Source organism: Psittacula echo (assembly GCF_963264785.1).
Source record: "Psittacula echo genome assembly, chromosome: Z".
Lineage (NCBI taxonomy): Eukaryota > Metazoa > Chordata > Aves > Psittaciformes > Psittacidae > Psittacula > Psittacula echo.
The window spans coordinates 106,627,945-106,649,646 of record NC_137742.1 but is presented as its reverse complement, the minus strand read 5'-3'; the positions used below and the strand labels follow the sequence as shown (position 1 = coordinate 106,649,646).

The window sequence follows — 21,702 nt, the reverse complement described above, 5'->3', positions numbered from 1 at the left end:
CTGACAACAATATTTTGGCAAGGGAGAAGAAAGTATGCAAACACTGCTTTTGAACTGCCTCCTCCACTTGGGATCAAGCTGATACACCAAGTTTACCTACCATTCCCACTACCCATCTATCTGGTGCTTCACATTGTGGCTTGCAAAGGAACCTCTCAGCTCACAGGACAGGTGTCTGAGCTGAATCATACTTTTGTTGAACTTCATCCCTAGAGGCAGAGATATGAATGACACCACACTGGTTTGAATTAGCTCAACCTTTTCAGATCTTTAGATTTTATTTTTTTTTTAATATAAAGACACCTATAAATGCTATCCTATGATATTTTAAATACTTATATCTGTCCTGCTGATTTTGCTCAGCTCCTGAAACTGTAAGTCTAAATTGTAGGGCAAATAAGTGCTCCTCCACACACTTCCTACCTGATTTCCCACTTAACAAAAATCCTATACAACAACCAGAGAAAAAAAAAAAGTTCTCTAGAAATGTATCAATCTATAAGCAAGCACAATCACACAATCCAAAACAGTCAAGCCAGGTGTGCATGCCTGACAGTTCTTAGAGTAGACGAATTCAGATTTGCCAACATAAAAGATGAAGCCAAGTAGTACAGAACACAGGTAAACCAAATTGTGAAGCCTTATTGGCTTTAGCCACATAGCTTAAATCATGCAGTTACCAAATGCTGTATACACAGTCTCTGAAAGCACCAAAGAAACATACTTAGTTTTTTTTTTTTCCTGTGCATGTCTGAACCAGACTAGTAATTACAGTCCATGGGACTATCCTTCCAGTAGCTGTTCTCTACCCTGCCACTAGCAGGGCAAAACTAGCCTTCATTATCCTTTGAAGCTCTTGACTGCTGCCACACCTGCAATACCATAGGCAGATACTACAGATGTCTACTGAATTTGATTATACCAGACTGAATAAACACAACAATGAAATTTAGGGCCTCATAAACATCACCCTAAGAAGGAGCTGAGAAGTCACCACCTTCAGAATGCTTTTTCCGACACAGCCATTGCAATCACAATGTGAGTCAAAGAACTAGAAATGGAAAGTCCTTATTTAACAGGAAGAGGCTTTTGAGCACTCCGATCTCCTCCCCTCAGCAGATTTCTACCCCACAAATCCATTAATCACTTCAAAGAGCCTTTTCTGCTCTCTCACTCACCAGGTCACCAATCTATTCCTAGCAGACTTTCCTTGTGGCTTAGCCTTGCTCATCTCCTCCTCATCCTTCTCCTCTATTCCTCTTCTTCCTCCTCAGGGAGCACCCTCCAAGAAGTATGTCCTGGACTTGCCCACAGAGGGGGCAGGAAGCTGGTTTTCGTTGTGTATCCCTTTGAAGAGACCACCCCATCTTCCTCAGCCAGGCACCTGCCACAGCTCCAGAGCCTTCTGACAGCCCCTGCCCAACGAGCAGCTCATGACCAAGAGACCACGCTTGAGAACTCTGCAGCTGCTCTCCTGGCCAGGCTTCAAGAGACAAACCTCTAATTAAACACAACCCAGCTTTTTATTTGCCTGCCAAAAGTGGATTCTAGCTAGGGCCCTGGGATTTTGTGCCTGTGAGTCACTTCAGGCCTGGCATGGGAACTAGTGCTGTAAGATCTCAGAAGTGGAGCAAAACGCAAACATGGAGCAGATGGGTACCAACGCTATTTGTAACTACCGAAGCCTTAGCAATACGTCCTGAAGAAAAATGCATGGGTGCTTGCAGCGAAGCGACAGGCTGGCACACGGTCGCCCCTTTGCCCTACGAACCTCAGTGACATACTTTGAGAGCCAGAAGAAGCCGCGCTGGGTGGAGGGCTCTGGGGGTGCATGCAAGCAGTGGGATTTCAGGCTTCAAGATAACGGGGAAGAAAGCCAAGCGCCCTATTCTCACTCACAGTGCCTCTCTGTCACCACGCCGGGTCAGCAGTGAGGGCAACAACCGTGGCCCGGGACACGCAGGCACACACCCCCTCAAGCCTGCTCCTTCCCTCTGCCCCTTCCGGTACTTTCCTCATGCCCCTCCCCTCGAATGCTTGAGCCAAGGAGGCACAAAATTAAATACAAACCTTTGTAAATAGATAGAATAAGTTCTAAGTAATGTTAAGTTTGATGGCTTTGTAACACTAGCAGTGGAAAATAACTGAGATGCTTGTTTCACTGAGATGCTTGTTTCACAGAAAAAAAAAAGAAATAGTGTGCAGCTAGAGAACATAATGAGAACCCTTGTATAAGATAAACCGTTGTAGCTGACATAGTTTTAGGTCCTTATGACCTTAGAACAAAAATAGGTGTAAGAAAAACAGGATAGAAAAACAGGATGTGTAGATAAAGAGCATCTGAAACTAGCAGATGTTCAGGATGGGCTGCAGCTAAACTAACTGATAAATAGAAGGACAGAATGATTATGTCTGCAGTGTTACCGAACCGATTAAGCTAGTGTAAGCATTATTTACTGTGTGTGCTTCAAAGACTGCCAGAAGTGATGAAGATCATTGGAAGAAGTAAACTACCCCCAAAAGACCACTACCACGTTGTTGTGTGCATGTGAAAATGGGCGTGGAATTATGTAAAGCTGTTCTCGGATGGTTAGTGAATATGTATGAGGGTTAATGAATATGCATGTTAAGCAACAATACAACCATAGTCTGTTTGAGGTTCGGCTGAGACACTCTAGGAGGAGCGATCCCCCATGTCTCCCGGGGCCGCAATAAAGAATTACTGCTTGTCAATTTAAACTTTGTTGACGAGTTCCTGGAGATTTCTCCGAATCATTCTCCCCTCAGCCACTGCCGCCTCCAGGAGCGGCCGTCACCGGTAGCAGCGCAAACCCCTGGACTTCCTAAGCGCCCCCTGCCGCACCGCGCCGGAACTGGGTCAGGTGCCCAAAGTGGGCCGAGGAGGTGGGGCCGCACCACCGAAAGGTGAAGAGGACGGGCGGGCTGGCTCCTCCCGCGTCGCAGCGTGGTGACGTGAGGCGTCTGCGTGTGACGTTACGGCGGCTTTCCTGCTGCTCTCGGTTTCGCCGTCGTAGCTTCTAGGCTCGCTCCGGCCCGCGCCCGTCGTTGTCATGGCGAACGTGGCCGACACGAAGCTCTACGACATCCTGGGAGTGCCGCCTGGGGCCTCCGACAACGAGCTCAAGAAGGTGCGGGGAAGGGGCGGTGGCGGCGGCCGGGCAAAGCGGGCGGCAGCGCTGCGGGGAGGGTGGGCTCGTCGCCGGGCAGGGTCCCACGGGGCAGCTGAGGTGGACGGCCTCACGGCCGACCTGGTGAGCGGGGCCGAGAGACGGCCCCGGCCGCGGGGAGAGGGGTCTGAAAGCGGCGGCCTGCCCGGCTGAGGCCTGCGGGGGTGAGGGTGCGCCGCCGGGGGAAGGCGCCTGGGGCCGCTGCAGCCAGCCGAGGTAGGCCGCGCCGCGGTGCTGCTGGATCCTGGCGGGCGGCCGGCGCCGGTGGAGCGGGGTAGGCCGCGGGTTACGCCCGGAGGAGAGAGGACCGCGGGAGAGGACGCAGTGGGGCCCGCCCGTGCCCGTGGCCCGGCACCGCCGGGGCCCGCTTGGCTTCGGGCGCCCCTCACCCCGGCACCGCAGTGCTGCGTCCCTTCCCAAGCAGTGAAGGCTGGGCGTATAAATCCTCGTGAGTAGTGGAGTCATTGTCTGTTCCATGTGTAGGCCTCGGTTGGTTTTCTTTTTGCTCGTGTATTTGGTCCCTCCGTTGCGAAAGCGACTCGGTAAGGTAAACAAAGGAGCGAGGTGAAAACTTGGAGCCGGGGCATCAGAACAACAATTCACTGCGTCCATTCCCTTCTTTAGTATAGAAACAACTTTTTTCTGACAGGACTTAATGGCCATTTACACGTGAGGGGAGAGAATTAACTAGGCAGTTCACTAGCAGTGACCTGCTTCCGCTGATGGGTGGTGCTGATATTAACAACTGTGCGTTACCCGTCATGCATGTGGCAGCCTAATTCGTGCAGGTGCGGGCTATAGCAGTGTTGAAATAGTGTTAGAGGTGGAAGGCATGCAGTGAAAGGATGGTGCTGTATAATAAACACAATCAAGTAGAACTTTTTTTTTTCTCCTTCTCTTTGCTGAATTCTCTTGCAGGTATCTGTATCCTGTAAGAATGAAAAACTGACAGCAGTTTTCCACTCTGCTAACTTGCACTGCTTGATATTAATTTGCTATAGATTAGCCATACCAAGGAATGTAAGGTTTCCAGCTGCCTGCAATGGCAAGAAGTTCATCTATTCTTACATATTTTAATCTATATAACAGTATATAAAAGTGAAGACAGATAGGTGAGTCAAAAGAGGATGAGAAGTTAGTGAGATTTCACTTTTATTGAAGTTGTTATATTGTGCCAGTATAGGCTGTTTCTGATTAATGGTAGCTTCCTTTTGGGCATGGTTAGTCTTAAGAATTTCTCTGAATTGGGATGCTGTTATCAGCAAAGACACAAGTGCTTGCTTTTCTTAAAGATCAGCATGCAAACTCCTTTTTAACTGATTAGATAATGTTATGTAGGTTTTCACTCTAATTTTTAGGGTTTGGTGCAGGTTGTTTGTTTTTTATTGTACAGAATCCTTAAAATACGTGGGGAAGCACATTTTTATTACAGAGTATGTATGTTTGTGGGAGATTATATTTTGTTACTGATGGGCACTTTGTCCTATAAGACCTATAATTTTGGGGTTTTGTGCTTACCATGACTTAGAATACTTGGCTTGTAATTGCAATGTTCTGGGGTTTTTTAGTTCCTTATAAAACTTTATTTCTTGAATGCATACAGACGTACAGAGTATTTCAAGATGATTAATAAAGAGAAGTAACTACGAAGATACAAAAAAGGAATCTTACTTGTTCCAGTACAAAATAGAAAGTTATGAGCTTTGTAAAGCTTTTTGTCTAAAGCTCTCTTAATGTTGCAGTTCTAAAGAGATAGCTTAGGTGCTCAGCTCTATAGAAATAGAGCTTTTGAAAAATCCATTCTAGGATCCATTGTAAGAACCAGCATTTCAGTTGTTCGCAATTTCATCAGTGCAGCTTTTTTATGTGTGTAATTTAAAAACCAGACCATATACCATGTAATTTATTAATATCTGTCTGCTGATTGTTACTGGGGGGTGTTGAGGTGGAGTGAGGGAAGAGCTGAGGTCTTTACTGACATAAACTCAAAGTGTAGGAAAAGCCTTTGCCTGTCCTGTTATTTGCTTTGATCCCCTAAAGCATAAGCAAAATGGATGAAGTACTGCTGTGGAGAAAGTGATGCTCCTGAGAGTCAAAGAACTGGTCAAAAAAGAGCATTCTGAAAAAGCTCTTCTGGAGACTGAGCTGCAATTCCTCCTACTGCCTTACAACAATGAAGTTAAATAAAAGCAATGATCTGTACACTTCTGCACATGTAACTCATACACTTAGTTCAAAGTGAGAATAAATTTTCAGTTATTGATAGGTAAGGAAGAATAAAATGCGTGTTGTGAGGGTTGATAGGGTTCAGTGAGGAGCTGAGGCAGCCATTTTGTTGTTAGTGTGTTGCTCTGATTGAGGTGAGAGCCAAATAAATTGAAACTTAAATTGTATAGTAGATTTTGAGTAGCTTCTGTAGAGTAAGTAATTTTCAGGGAAGTCCAATGTGATTTTTCCTATAAGTTAACAAAGATAAGCAGGAAAACTACTTCTTGCTATTGTGTGATGTAGTTGAGTTTAAATGCAAGTACAACTAATTTATGCATATAACTACGTCAGAATTTTTTATGTATGTCAGCATTTCAATGTATGAATGATTTCAAAATGCAAATTTTCTCACTTTGCTTTTATTGGATTTTCTTTCTTCCCGAAGATACCACTGAGTTGTCAGAAAAGTACTGATTAATCAGTATTTAAACTACTTTTGTACCTCTTTCAACTAGGCATACAGGAAGCTGGCCAAGGAATACCATCCTGATAAGAATCCAAATGCAGGAGACAAAGTAAGACTTTTGCTATTACAATATTAGTTGCTATTACTTGCTATTACAATATCATCCAAGGAACCAAATACAGGTGGTGTTACAAGTTGTTGAAAAAAGCTGTGAGAGGGAATGCAGTCTTGTCTACTTCTTCCCAACCTCAAAGTCTACCAGCATACCTTGTGAAAAAATGCAGCAGGTGACTGAGTCAGATTGGTTGCTGAGGGAAAATTGTCTGTCTTCATCTGCTGAGATGTTGGTTGGATTGGCATATACATAGGCATTTGGGAAAGAGAGTCAGTTTTCCAAGTTTTTCCAACATGGAAGAATGCATGTGTTGAGGTTCTAGAAACTGCTGCAGCATAAAACAAATTAGATGTGTGAGGAGGTTGAATTAGATTTGTTATGCTAATAGTAATTAAAAAATACCTATTAAGTTGACTCAGCTGATTCTCTTAACAGAACTGATATCTAATGATTGCTTAGAGGTGAGCAGAGATGACTAAAAAGGTACTCAGTTGGTCTGAGGACAAGCACATGAATATGCATTTTAGTAGGTTGCAAAACTGTTAGGCTGCAGTGTTGTGTACTTGGGGGTTTTCTTTTCTGGTTGGATTTTTTTTGATTTTGTTTGTAAGAAAACTGTCTTGTGCTAGGCACAGTAAAAAACAAAGTCAATGAAGTTTTGCCATGAAGTGATGTATTTTATCACAAGAGGTAACACAGTAAGCCCAAGTTTGACTTTTAAGTCTTGCATATTAGAATGAAGGTAGAAAACTGCTCTGTTGTATACCTTCCTAAATGGGTGTTCATGCTGGGCAAGAAATGGTGGTAAAATGCTCTCTTGAAGTTCTAAATTATCATGCACTGTTTTGACTCTGTTCCTCTTCTAGTTCAAAGAAATAAGTTTTGCCTATGAAGTATTGTCAAATCCAGAGAAACGTGAGTTATATGATAGATATGGAGAGCAGGGCCTTCGAGAAGGTAGTGGTGGAAGCAGTGGAATGGACGATATTTTCTCCCATATCTTTGGTGGTGGATTGTTCAATTTCATGGGTGGTCAGAGCAGAAGTCGTAATGGTAGAAGAAGAGGAGAAGATATGATGCATCCACTCAAGTGAGTATCTTGATGCTGCAATTTGTAATTTCAAGCTTTCCTGATCAGTACTTTACTCTGCTAATTCTATTGCTTGTATGCTTCATAGTTCAGATAATCTGTGGTCTGCATCTACTTTTCAGACCTGCATGTTGTGTGTAGCCCAAAAGGTAGTCAACTTGAGTAACTTACTTACCCTTACAAAATACCTACTACTTTGCCTGGTTATTAGTCTGTATATACATTGTTAGCATTATTTTCTTGGTTTTGCTCCTTAATTATCTTCAGAAGTTGTAATCTGAAAAAGTATGCAGAAATCAGGTATTACTCATTAGCTGGATTCTTAGGAAAGCAGAGGTACTAAGGCTCTGGAAGTACTTAAGTTGACTTGCATTTATAGCATAATACCAGCTGGAACTGAAGTATAACTGCATAATTAATGGAAAAGCATATGTGGCTGGTTTGGATTGGGTTTTTTGTTGTTGGGTTTTGGTTTTTTTTTAGAGCCATGCTTGAATATCACGTCTAATTGGGTTTTGTAGATCTCTGCTTACAGTCATGGTTGGCTTTTTTGCCTGCTGATCAGGTCCTTTCTAAGTTCTTTCTGAGTAAAGCTTTTATCTTTTTTATAGTTGGCAAGCCATGCTTGGTAAAGTCTATTAACTTTCACATGGTTGCTTAGTTCAGTAGCTAGTACGGCGTGCTCTCTCATTAATTAGCTTTGGTTTTGTTGTTGCCTGGCATTGGTGTTTACAAACAACCTTTTCTCAATACATGGAGTTGAAATTTCTATCCACTAACAAACCGATTTAAGAGAAATACTAAATGGGCTCATAAACGTCTATCAATATATGAATGTTATTGGAGCTTGATAGTGTATTCAAGTGCTTGTAAAAAAAAAAAGGAAAAAAAAAAGAAACATGAACAGATCTAAAGAGTTGAGTGGCTGTAGGACATGCTAAGCCCTCCCTTCTAAACTCTCTTGCGGAAAGCCCAATGCAATAGTAAGTATTCTGTATGTATCCTTATGTATGTATGCTATAAATATTGTCAGGACTGTCTTAGAGGGGTGTTTTTCTAACCTGCATGGTAGAACAAACAAAAAATCAACTGTGACTAATAAACTCAAAATTGCTAGATCAGCTGGTATCCTGTTGAGAAGCTCAAGCAATCTTGTCTGGTTCCTTCTGAAACTATGTTCAGCATTACATATGTGTATTTGTATGTATGCAATAGTTTTTAATGACTCCTTGTGAAAGCTGAAATGGTGCTTTAAAATTCTCTTTTAATAGAAGATACAGTCTTTTTTTTATGAAGAAAATCTGTTTTTCTTTAAATTTGTCCTAGGCAACTATTCTTATTACATGGGGAAAGTAAGTTGTTAAATGATAATATAGGAGAAATGCTTTATTTTGTAGAGTCTCTTTAGAAGATCTGTATAATGGCAAGACAACTAAACTACAACTTAGCAAGAATGTCCTTTGTAGTGCATGTAACGGGTAAGTTTGTTTATAGTTTTGAGTTCTCTGATTACTTTGTTTTCATATAGTGTATTGAAGCGTCTCCTATTTCAGATCTCTGTTGGTATTTGACTCACTGGAGCCTGCTTTCAAACCAGGAAATTGTTGAGCTTGAGTGGTACTGTTGATGGAACTTCAAGGGCTTTTTCTGGGGGGGAAGCAGGGAGGAAAGAACCTAAATTATACTTGGCAGTACTATTAGGCATGTTTAACCTACTGATGTAGGGGGGTTTTGGTCCTGTATTTCGGGGCAAGGGGAAGTTACTTTTCATACAACTGGTGCTTTCTATTCTAGGCAGGGAGGGAAGGCTGGAGCCGTTCAGAAATGTAATGCTTGCCGGGGTAGAGGTGTACGTATCATGATCAGACAGCTGGCTCCTGGAATGGTTCAGCAGATGCAGTCTGTATGTTCTGACTGCAATGGAGAAGGTAGGACAAGCTATTCTGTGTCACTAAATACATTTACTTGGATTCAACCTCCTGGTTAAATCTCAGGCGGAATATATGCAGGGCCATGTTGCTCCCATCTAATCAGTTAGGTCTCAGTCTGATGTCAACATGGAGAAATCATTTTACTTGGAACAACAGCAAGAACTACAGTTTTTAACATACTGAAAAGCAGTCTGGAAGCTTGAACAGTAAGGGTTAAAACCACTTAGATATTAATGTTACTTATTGCTATTACCGTTACAATAAAACCGAAGATTTTATTTTAGAAACCTTTTATCTTTTTGTGGTCTCCTAACATCCATGGACAAGTTTAAGCTTGAAAATGGAAGCCTAAAGTTGGATTTTAATTTCTTCAAATTAAGAAGATACTTTTTTCTGAATTGGTTGTGTTTGAGGGAACTAGTTCAGCACATGATCTGCACTGTGCAATTCCTTTTTTACATCTTCTGCAATTTGCTGCATTGTGGGTGATTTTACTCTTCACACTACTCAGAAGTTAGAGTTGTGTTTTGTGACTACTCTAAACATTTCATTACAGATGTTGTCTTTTACTGTCTTGTTTTTACAGTTTACATAACTAACCTGCATATTTAGTAGTTTCAGCTGCATCATAATGTATTGCTTTGTTTCACAGAAAGGTGGTTTAAGCTGGCAGGTTTAATGTTTTAAGCAGAGTGCATCTGCTTCTGGCACTTAAAGCAGTGTTGGATGTGTACTGAAACCGTATGGTGCATGTGGCCTAATATTTTGGTTACTCTGTAGAAAGCCAATTGCTTACTTGAAAAATAAAGGTGAGGTAGAACAGAGAATTTAAGCCATTTTGGTAGTCATTCTTCAGTTTGGAAAAAGTGATTGCCTTGCTAGAGGTGACAGACAGTGTGAAAAGCTGTTCAGTTTTAAGAGGATAGAAGTCAACTTTGTTATGTGTCAGAAAATGTTAGATCCCTTCCATGAAAACTTTAATATTATGCTTTTGCATGAAACTGATTTGACCATGGATTTTGCCCCCATTTTGTATGCAAGCCTCTCTACTTCTGTTAACTGCATCTCCATAGTACATGGTGGTGGTATACTGGAAAATGGGACTATCAGTGAACAGAACCTGGTAATCCTTTTTTGACAGTTAACAAAACTGGAACTAAGCTTCTTAAATTCATTGAAAGAACTTGGAATTTATTGTGACTTTTAAGGGGAAGGGGAGGGGCTTCAGTTTGGTTTTGGCTTCATCCTTTCTTTTATAGCTGTCATCCTGTAGCATAGCAATGAATGGAAAAGTAGGTGTTTGTTTTTTAAGAGCTGTAAGTTGAATGGTAAGGATACTGGAGTTAAATTCAGACTTAAGGAATACTAGAAGCAGTAGGCAAAGTTCTGTTTTGCCTTTCTCTAAAGCACTATCACTTTTCAAACTAAGTATATTTTTGTATTTCTTTCCCCTCACCCCATTTGTTTTTTAATACCCCCTCTCCCAGACAGGGTAAATTGAGCTTGGCTTTCCTCTTGTGAGGAATTCATAAAACATCTGAATCACTAGTTGTGTTGCATGTTGCATGAATTCCTTGGCCTCCTGTAAACCGATTTCTTTTCAGAATCAGATGCAATTATGTGGAAATCTCCAAATGCAAAATCTGTCATTCTTTAGGTGAAGTAATTAATGAGAAAGACCGCTGTAAAAAATGTGAAGGGAAGAAGGTGATCAAAGAGGTAAAAATACTTGAAGTCCATGTAGACAAAGGCATGAAGCATGGGCAAAGAATTACATTCAGTGGAGAAGCAGATCAGGCTCCAGGTGTGGAACCAGGTGATATTGTCCTCTTACTCCAAGAAAAGGAGAATGAGGTAATGCTTTTGAGTTTGTATTTTAAATGCCTTTTATCCTAGTCCTCAATATTAATGTAGATGGATGTTCCTTTAAAATAATTAATACAGTTGCAGCTATGGGAGGGATGGTGAATAGCTTTTAATAGATTTATAGCTAGTAACATGGTTTTCATGGTAAGCCAGAAAAACTTCGCAAGTCTATAGCCAGAGTGCATGCACATTCTGGTGTTTCCTCATGCTAATAAAAGGTAGCTTTCTCAGATCAGCTCAGACTGACTTTGGTACAGTGGACATTGTGAAGAGCCATTCAGGATGTTACCTTCAATGTGCTTTGCTTGTGACACTAACAAATGCTAAGTGTTGCTTTGTTTTCAGTGTCTTGTGACATGGCAGGGAACTCTTTTTAAAATCCCCAGAATATCCTTTCTGTCTCCGCTGTTGTGGTTCTGGAAATACATCACAGAGTGGTGATGTTACTGATTCGCCTAACTGAAAAAGGAAATGTGATTATTTTATACTAGTTTGTTAAGGCTTATGCTTACTATATTCTGTAGTATATGCACAGCACTTTTAAATTAAGTACTGCAAATTACCTTTTCCTGTGTTAAGGCTCCCTTAGGGCAGAGTTGAGGTGACTGCTGCTGCTATTTTTATTTTTTTTCTTTTTTTCTGATGCTTTTGTTTAGAAAGGCCAGGTATAACTATGATGAAATAAGATATTGTGTTATACTCTGGAAGAAAATGTTGAACAGAATGGTGGTGTTGGGAAATTCTTTTGTGACAAAGAATAGCATTGAGTGCAAATTTAAATTCAGTCAAGTATTAAGGATATAATGTTGGTTATCTGAAAATTAGGTATTCTGTAAGCTTTTCAGACCCATGTCAAAGACTGCAAATTTGTCTGTTAGTCTTGCATAGCTCTTTACACATTCCTCTCTTCTCTATTCTGTAATACGGGTTGAAATATGTCATCGCAGTTGATTTTGACTGTGATAAGGGAGAAACCATCTGTAAGCATACAGAACAGTCAAAGGTTCATGGTGGCATCAGATTCCAGATGGTAGATGCCACTTCTGTTTTAGTCTTCTACTGAACTACATCTAGTTTTACAATATTAACAGTTCTGAAAAATACCATAACTTGTCATATTGAGTTAAGTTAGTCTGACTTATAGTGAAGCTTTCAGTGTTCTTAATTTCCCTTGATGGTGGGAGTCACGGTTCTGCAGGGGATAAAGCTTAGATTTACTCTGATTAAGACTCCTGAGTGATACTGCTTAAAGACTGCTTATGATAGCTGTGGACTAATTGATCAAAGCCCTGCTGTAGATGAAGGTAGCTGAAGCAGATATGAATGATAACTAGTTAGATGTTGAGAAACAAAGATGTGGATTTTGTGCTTCAGTGAAGGGCAAGTCATGTCAAACTGTTCTAATTTTTGTTCATAGATTGATTGTAGATTGAAGATCTTGGGGTTAAGAGAGCACTGCTGCTGTACTGGCCTCCTTGTTTGATTTGAATCTTGCCTCATACTATGTAGTATGGCTTGCCTTGTCTTGGATGACAGGGATCAGGCAGAAACTTCCCAAGAATGCTGTGCTATTCGAATTAACAGAATCAAGTTAAATTTGTACAAAGGCTGTTGCTCTGGCTCTGAATTTTAAGAATAAATAATAATCCTAAATAATGAATCTCATGGGGATATGATTATGGTACTAGAAAATGCATCCCCAGATTTTTGTGTTGTAGGTGTTCCAGCGGGATGGGAATGACTTGCATATGACACACAAGATTGGACTAGTTGAAGCGCTGTGTGGATTTCAGTTCACGTTTAAGCACCTTGATGGACGTCAAATTGTGGTTAAATATCCTCCTGGAAAAGTAATTGAACCAGGTAAGCTTGACCTGATAAGGACTTCTTTGACTATGCTTTTGTGATTCTTTAAAACTTAATCCCATTCTTTTTGTCTTGTTAACTGAACCTAGATTAGAGAAATGGAGAAAATTGTATGAAGACTTGTTCTGAAGAGCCCTCTCTTGCTTACTTCTCTTTGAATTGCAGGCTGTGTTCGTGTAGTCAGAGGTGAAGGAATGCCACAATATCGCAATCCTTTTGAGAAGGGCGATCTTTACATTAAATTTGACGTTCAGTTTCCCGAAAATAACTGGATTAGCCCAGAAAAGCTTTCAGTAAGTAGTTTTACAGGCATGGATGCTGTGGTCTTATTTGACTGTGTGTGCAAAGCATGCGTGGGATACCTCACATGCTTGCTTTCAGTGCTTAAATTTAGATGCAAGTATAATTCTTTCACCATAGTTTATGGGCAACACATAACTTGAACATACCCATTGAAATGTTGATTTATGGAAGCTGTTTTTTAAGAGCTGTGCAGATGCTAGGCAGACCAAGGCAGGAGGAAGGATCTTCCTGCTGCTGTGTGATAAGTTTTCAGAATGCAACTGTATTTACTGATTGCACCTTGTGTTGATGATACGTGGAGCTGTGGGTTTTCCTTAAGTGGTGTCTTCCAGCTGATACAAATACTTTTGGTACTTATAAAACCTGACAGGTGCATGTATTTAAATAGGCTTATTATTTCTAAACCAAACCTACACTGAGGGGAAGTCTTGAAGTTGTGGGAAACTGGCCGCTTTATTTTAGCAGTTGTACATGCAGTACTGAATATGCTTCTTCTTTTGGGGCAGGAACTTGAAGATCTTCTGCCAGCTAGACCAGAATTTCCCAATATAATTGGCGATGCAGAAGAGGTAGATCTTCAGGAATTTGATACCACTCGTGGTTCAGGTGGTGGCCAGAGACGTGAAGCTTATAATGATAGTTCTGATGAAGAAAGCAGCCATCACGGACCTGGGGTACAGTGTGCCCATCAGTAAACATTTGTCTAAAAAGTTGCACAAGGATTTTATTTCAAATTTTGCCTGACTTGTTTTCAACAATCCAGCTGGATTGTATAAGTAATCCAGATGAACCAATGGACATCTGTTGCTGTATGTGTAACTTTTAAATTGGTCTATAGTATCTACAGAGTGTAATTTAAACTAACCACAAGCTTACATTTTCATTTTGAGTGTGTAGCAGAATAAAGCACTTGAAAGGAAGACAAGACTCCTTTTCACATGGGTTTTAAGTTTGGCCTCATATCTCTGCTTGATTTTTACCAGTTTTGTGTAGAATTTAAGTTTCATTTTTGAATTCAAACTCTACATTGTAAAGTTTGTGTACAATTTGTCCTGAGGCTTGGTATTTGGCTGCACCTGCATAAGCTGCTACAAGTAGAATAAAGAATTTTATAGCCTGTATCTATTATCTTAGATGCATGGTAAATGGGCTTTGCACATAATGGGTTTAGAGCTGACTGGGAACAATGGAAGAGTAAATTAGAAGTGGTTGTAAGTTTGGTTTTTTTGTTTTTTTTTTTTTTTCTACCATCTTGTGAACGGTTTCCGAAATTAAATAAAAGCAGTTGGTGTATAATATATTTCTTTTGCCTTGTAGCTCTTACTTTTCCAGTGGCTGTAACTATCTTGTGTACAAAGAGACTGTTTAGATGGTAGACATTTTAGAAACAGAGAGGCTGAAATTGCTGTAAGATGATGTTGCAGTTAGATAACTATGTGCCACATGTAAAAGTCTGGAACTAAGATATGACTAAATGGGCACAGGAAGGCTGCAGCCATGTCCCTTTTATACGAAGAAAACACAAAGATACCTGAATTCAATCAGAAGATAACAAAACTTGTAATTAATCATCTCGTAAATGAAGATGATTAAATCCCAACATAATGGTGACTTTCTCTTGGGCTTTGCATCCCATTCAAAGCCTGATTCAGCCTGACTTCCTAGAGGAATGTTTCTAGTTTTAAAAAATCTTTGCAAAAATGAACATGACACTTGACAACTTGTGATGACAATAATGCAGTTTGTGAAGAGGTGAACATTAGTATTGTACTTGACAAAAAACTTTATTGACCTGGAAACATACAAAATGTAGTGGGATTTGTTACTTTTACAATAGTTTGCACTTTTGTTTGAACTTAAGACACTAAGTTCTCCAGTTCAGTTCCTTTTTACATGCTTTTAATTGGTAAAAATAACAAAGCAAAAATATGACCTTAAATATTTACCATGTAGAGTTAGTTACCTAAACATTTAGTTACAGTGTTAAGGAACTCTGCACAAATGTTGGTTGGTAAGCTGCTTCTCTAATGAGTTTTCTCTCCCTGTTGAAGTGAGGAATTTGGAAGATGCCTCTGCTTTTCTTTACAAATATGAAGTGTGACTTGTTTGGTATTGCTCAGATAGTTGACTTTTACCAATGAGGATGGAGGTACAAACTCACTAAGTGTTTCCATGTACTTGGGTAGGCATTGGTATTTGAGTGTTTCTGAACATCCTTGTTATAGACTCTAAAACAAGCAAGAATAAATTCTGTATGACCTGTATTTCAGTATTGACTTCTTATGCTGTGGCATTCTCATCTAGTGAATCTCTCTTTGAATTTATTAAAACTTCAGGTTGCTTTTCACAAGATTATTGTCACATACTGCTTCTTTATCCTGATTTATGTCCCAAAGAAGGCATCTTAATCTGTAAAGATTAAAGCAGAGGACAGGTGTTTTAATTAAGTAGTAGGATTTACTGCCATGCAAAACAGAGTATGTGCTCTGAACTTACCATCTTACTTTAAAAATTCCTCTTTTCAGGAATATATGTAGTATATATACTGGGCTGCATCAAAAGGAGCGTGACCAGCAGGTCGAAGGAGGTGATCCTACCCCTCTGCTCTGCTCTCGTGAGACCCCACTTGGAGTATTGTGTGCAGTTCTGGTGTCCCCAGCATAAGAAGGATGTGGAGCTGTTGGAACAAGTCCAGATGAGGGCCACAAGGCTGATCAGGGGCTGGAGCTGAGAAAGTTGGGGCTGTTCAGCCTGGAGAAGAGAAGGCTGCGTGGAGACCTCAGAGCAGCTTCCAGTACCTGAAGGGGGCCTGTAAGGATGCTGGAGAGGGACTCTTCATTAGGGACTGTAGCAGTAGGACAGGAGGTGATGAGCTTAAACTGGAACAGGGAAAGCTCAGGAAGAAGTTCTTTACTGTGATGAGTGTGGTGAGGTGCTGGCACAAGTTGCCCAGGGAAGTGGTAAATGCTCCATTGCTGGCAGTGTTCAAGGCCAGGTTTGGCAGAGCCTTGGGTAACATGGTCTAGTGTGAGGCATCCCTGCCCTTGGCAGGGGCGTTGGAACTGGATGATCTTCCAACCCTAACTATTCTATGATTAGTGGTAACCTTTTGGCTAGCATGTTGAAGTGAAGGGGTATACAACATTAGTCTAAGTTGTTTCAGTTCTGAGATTACATTAATTTAGGCCCCTCACAGCAGCATCTTTCAGTGACTGATGACTCTTCTTCAGAGTTGCCCTTACGGTAGAGATCTTCTGCTCTATCAAGAAGGTATCCCTTTACAGAGTTGTATTTTGAAAAACTTGATGTGTCTTGATTTCAATATTTGTTGCAAGTAATATACTACTACACTTACTAATGCTTCAGTAATTTACTGATGGAGTTTAATGCTTAACATAGCTATCAATGCTTTAACTGGGCCGTCATGACTCCTATGAATAATCAAATAAATACTAGTTGAGTGTTCTCAGTTATAAACAGATGCAACTGAAGTACTTATGGTAAAGGTGGTACTACAAACAGAAGAGCATTCTGTATGTGGGGAGAAGAGGGAAATGTGATCACCAAAGCTGCATTAGAACCCTTTTCCTAGTTGACACTTAGTCTTTAATATTGATCTCAAGAAGCTAAAAAGGAGGATGACACCAACCCACACCCAAAAATAACCCAAAACGGACTTGTCCAGCTTATTTTGTGACACCTCTTTTAGCATATACAGTAATGTAAATGGACCTAAATGTGACTTACAGAAAGTCTGATGGGTCCCCTTAAGTGCATTTAATTTAGTAGGGTGTTCACGCTGCATAGTTACACATAAAATACTGACAGTCGTGTGGTTCTTGTTCACTTAAAAGAAGAGACTATATTCTTCTGAAAATAAAGTTTGCAGATAAGTTAGAAGTAATCAGTGGAAGAAAGATTACTATTGGTTAAAGAAAAATAAAACAAAACACCATGCCACAGACCTCTTCCTATGCAGCAGTTGCTCACCCATCTAAATAAGATTTAATAGGAAAACTGTATTTTGATTATTAACCTATAACCTTCCACTATAGCCTTAGGCTGATGCAAATACGAAGTTCAAGCAGTCACTGTAAAGGAGACATACGGCAGTTAATTGTATGCTTACCAAATTTCAGAGGACCAAATGGAGTTCTAGGGGCTTACCTAGCTTGGTGATAATTCAAAAGTATGACTTCAGCTGTTAGAAAAATCCTTGTGCTTCATTACAGTGCACATCATATGAACCTGCCCAAGTATCAGTACTGCGCTGCCATTTTGATTACCTTGAAAAATTAAATCTATTCATCTTGAAATGTCCATTTGCAGTAATCAAAAGCTGAAGCCACACTAATGTGATGCTGTTATCAATTTAATGGAAAATGGATGTTATTTCAGGTTAACCTACTGAGTTAGTTAAGAGTAACTGTTCATGAATGTACTGTAAATTTCAGGTATAATCTGATTGAGAGGTTTATTCCTGTATTTTCTGGTTATCAAGTGAGAGCAGACTTTTAATCTATGTTTAATAGTGGTTTTAACTTCATATTGTTTACCAGTTTTGCTTTCCATGCCTCAGGAAGCTTTCTTTTTTTCCCCCTTGTTTGAAACTTGTGATCTCTGTTTCCTTATGTGGACCAAGGGTGGAAGCAGAAAAGAAGAAGAACTAATATAGATTTAATTCTGAAACTAATAGAATCATAGAAAACTTAGGGTTTGAAAGGACCTTAAGATCACCTAGTTCCAATCCCCCTGCCATGGGCAGGGACACTTTACAGTAAACCATGTCACCCAAGGCTCTGTCCAACCTGGCCTTGAACACCGCCAGGGATGGAGCATTCACAAACTCCCTAGGCAACCCATTCCACTGCCTCACCACCCTAACAGTAAAGAATTTCTTCCTTATATCCAATCTAAACTTGCCCTCTTTAAGTTTGAATCCATTACCCCTTGTCCTGTCACTACAGTCCCTGATGAATAGTCCATCCCCAGCATCCCTATAGCCTCCCCTTCAGATACTGGAAGGCTGCTATGAGGTCTCGGTGCAGCCTTCTCTTCTCCAGGCTGAACAGCCCCAACTTTCTCAGCCTGTCTTCATACGGGAGGTGCTCCAGTCCCCTGATCATCCTCATGGCCCTCCTCTGGACTTGTTCCAACAGTTCCATGTCCTTTTTATGCTGAGGACACCAGAACTGCACACAATACTCCAAGTGAGGTCTCACGAGATCAGAGTAGAGGGGCAGGATCACCTCCTTCGACCTGCTGGTCATGCTCCTTTTGATGCAGCCCAGGATACAGTTGGCTTTCTGGGCTGGGAGCGCACACTGCAGCCGGCTCATGTTCATTTTTTCATCAACCAACACCCCAAAGTCCTTCTCTTCAGGGCTGCTCTGAATCTCTTCTCTGCCCAACCTGTACCCATGCCTGGGATTGCTCCGACCCATATGTAGGACCTTGCACTTGGCATGGTTAAACTTCATAAGGTTGGCATCAGCCCACCTCACAAGCATGTCAAGGTCCCTCTGGATGGCATCCCTTCCCTCCAGTGTATCAACCAAACCACACAGGTTGGTGTCATCGGCAAACTTGCTGAGGGCGCACTCAATCCCACTGTCCATGTCACCGACAAAGGTGTTGAACAAGATCAGTCTCAGCACAGTTTGCTGAGGGACACCACTCGTTACTGGTCTCCAGCTGGACACTGACCCATTGACCACAACTCTTTGCATGTGGTTATCCAGCCTGTTCTTTATCCACCAAGTGGTCCATCTATCAAATTGATGTCTCTCCAATTTAGAGACAAGGATGTCGTGTGGGACAGTGTCGAATGCTTTCCACAATTCCAGGTAGATGACATCAACTGCTCTGCCCCTGTCCATCAGTTTTGTAGCCCCATCATAGGAGGCCACCAAACTGGTTGGGCAGGATTTCCCCTTAGTGAAGCCATGCTGGCTGTTACCAACCACCTTGTTGTGTTTCATGTGCCTTAGCATGCCTTTCAGGAGAATGTGCTCCAAGATTTTGCCAGGCACGGAGGTGAGACTGACTGGTCTGTAATTCTCCAGGTCATCCATTTTCCCCATCTTGAAAATGAGGGTTACATTTCCGTTTTTCCAGTTGTCAGGAACTTCACCTGACTGCCATGATCTTTCACACATGATGGCCAGTGGCTTAGCAACTTCATTCACCAACTCCTTCAGGACCCGCAGATGGATTTCATCAGGTCACACGGACTTGTGTACCATCAGATTCTGAAGATGGTCTCAAGCCAGATCCTTTCCTACAATGGGCCTAAGGTCTTCGTTCTCACAGTCCCTGCATCTGCCTTCCATGACTTGGGTGGTGTGGTCAGAGCCTTTGCCAGTGAAGACTGAGGCAAAGAAGTCATTAAGAACCTCAGCCTTCTCCAAATCCAGGGTAGCCAGTTCTCCTGATAGCTTCCAGAGGGGGCCCACATTGTCCCAAATATGTCTTTATTTGCAATGTACCTATAGCATGCTTTTCTGTTATCTTTCACATCCCTAGCCAAGTTTAATTCTAAAGGCCTTAGCTTTCCCAACCTGGTGCCTAGCTTCCCGAACAACATCCCTGTATTCTTCCCAGGCTGCCTTTCCTTGCTTCCACCTTTTATAAGCCTCTTTTTTTCTTCAAAGTTTCCTCAGTAGCTCCTGAGCTTGTAGCAGGTGATCCTTGAATATCAACCAACAGTGTTGGGCCATTCTGCCCTCTAGGGCTATATCCCATGGAACCTTACTGAACAGGTTCCTGAAGAGGCCAAAGTCTGCTGCTCTCTTGAAGTCCAGGGCAGTGAGCTTGCTGCACGCTCTTCTCACTGTCCTGAGCATCTCGAATTCGACCATCTCATGATCGCTGCATCCAAGGCTGCCCTGAAGCGTCACTTTTCCAACCAGCCCTTCCCTGCTGGTGAGCGCACTCTCCAGCATGGCACTGTCTTGGGTTCACCAGTAGCAGTCATTTTTTCTCGTTCTTAGTAGCTGGTGCAGTGCTGTGTTTGACTTTCAGCCTGGGAACAACACTGATAATACCGATAGTTTTAGTTGTTGCTAAGTAGTGTTTACTCTGACCAAACACTTTCTGAGTCTCATGCTCTGCCAGGGAGGATTGGAAGCCAGGAGGAAGCAGAGACAGGACACCTGACCCAAACTAGGCAAAGCATATCACATACCACAGCACGTCATGCCCAGTATATAAACTGGGGGCAGTTACCCAGAAGGGCTAGATCACTGCTTGGGTCGGGCTGGGTATCAGTCGGTGGGTGGTGAGCGGTTGTATTCTCTTCCCTTGTTATTCCCCTTATCATTATTATTATTGGTGGTAGCAGCAGTAGTTTTGTGTTGTACCTTAGTTACTGGACTGTTCTTATCTCAACCCGTGGGAGTTAGATTCCACGACAAAAGCAAATCAAGTTTTCCTCATTACCTGGATATTTTCCTTGGCTTTAAAACAGAAGAGGCTCCTACCGCCGTATGTTACATGTTTCCAAGTGCAAGCACTGCTAGACTGCATGCGAAACTAAAGTAACAGCGTTTTATGCAGATAGTCTGATAAGGGAGCCTTCCCGAGGCTGACAGGAGAATGGCACGCACCGCAAGGGTAGCGCCTCAGCCCGGCCGCCACCAACCTGGGGCTGGCGCTTTCTGCTGGACCCGCCGGCTCCTAGGGCACCTCCTAACCAGCCCGAGCAGGGGCTTGGGAGCCGTGCCACACCCCTCAAGGAGAAGCGGGCCATTCCCCGCTCCTTACTGCACCTTCACCCGTCCCATTGCCAGGACCCACCATTTTCCCCCTACCAGGTGGGCAAGGACAGGCGTGCAGGCATCAATGGTAACACCACAGTGTCCGCCACAGTGAGCAGCGGAGCAGCCCTGAGGCCCTCACCGCCACTCCCGTCCCTACTCTACTGGTCGAAGTTGCTGAGTACGATGTGCTGATTCACAGAATCATGGAAATGACTGGGTTGGACAAGACCTTTAAGCTTATCAAGTCCAGCTGTTCCCCAGCACAGACAAGGCCACCACTAAACCATATCACTGAGGGCCTCATTTACAAGGTTTATGAACACTTCCAGGGATAGTGATTCCACCACTTTCCTGGGAAACCTGTTCCAATGCCTGATTACCCTCTTGGTGAAAGAATTTTCCCTAATATCCAGTCTAAACCTCCCCTGAGGTTTAGAAGCTGTTACCTCTTGTCCTACCGCCTGTTACTTGGTAGAAGAGCAGGAGTTGTAGAGAGCAGTAAGATCTGCCCTGAGCCTTCTCTTTACCAGACTAAACACCATGAAGTTCCCTCAGCCATTCCTATAAGACTTATTCTCCAGACACTTCACCAGCTTTGTTGCCCTTTTTTTTCAGCTTTTTCTTGCCCTCCAGCTTCCTCAGGGGCATTGCCACCACCCCACAGGACAAATGTGCTGATCCTAGAAGCTTTTGTGAGAGTGGGGCTTCTTCCCCTCCTCTTCTCCTGAGCCATGGCAGGCACACGCTCCAGCATGGCGGGAGACAGCGGTCCCGACCCCCTGAGAGAAGTTCCATGTGTGAGAGGACAGGGCGGCATGGGAGGTCCTGGCCCGTGGGTCGAGAGCTGCTGGGGAGTGAGAAGATACCTGGGGAGTGCTCAGCCTTCAGTTGGAAGGGATGAAAGGGAGG

General features: G+C 42.3%; 1 protein-coding gene across 1 annotated transcript; it reads left to right on the top strand.

Moving 5' to 3' along the window:
• The first annotated feature begins 2,926 nt into the window (after positions 1 to 2,926).
• Positions 2,927 to 14,154, top strand: DNAJA2 (DnaJ heat shock protein family (Hsp40) member A2). The gene is made up of 9 exons (XM_080636574.1): positions 2,927 to 3,149; positions 5,912 to 5,971; positions 6,844 to 7,067; positions 8,465 to 8,545; positions 8,862 to 8,995; positions 10,656 to 10,852; positions 12,583 to 12,727; positions 12,896 to 13,023; positions 13,540 to 14,154. Exons 1-9 carry the CDS (start codon positions 3,072 to 3,074, stop codon positions 13,726 to 13,728), a joined length of 1,236 nt encoding a protein of 411 aa, XP_080492700.1. The 5' UTR covers positions 2,927 to 3,071; the 3' UTR covers positions 13,729 to 14,154.
• The last annotated feature ends 7,548 nt before the right edge of the window (positions 14,155 to 21,702 follow it).

What these genes read in the sequence shown, in the direction of transcription:
- DNAJA2 (XM_080636574.1), top strand. Translation starts at nt 3,072, where the DNA reads ATGGCGAACGTGGCCGACACGAAGCTCTACGACATCCTGGGAGTGCCG. An exon ending in TTCTGACTGCAATGGAGAAG is followed by an intron (nt 8,996 to 10,655) that starts GTAGGACAAGCT and finishes GTCATTCTTTAG; the next exon opens with GTGAAGTAATTAATGAGAAA. An exon ending in TCCAAGAAAAGGAGAATGAG is followed by an intron (nt 10,853 to 12,582) that starts GTAATGCTTTTG and finishes TTTGTGTTGTAG; the next exon opens with GTGTTCCAGCGGGATGGGAA.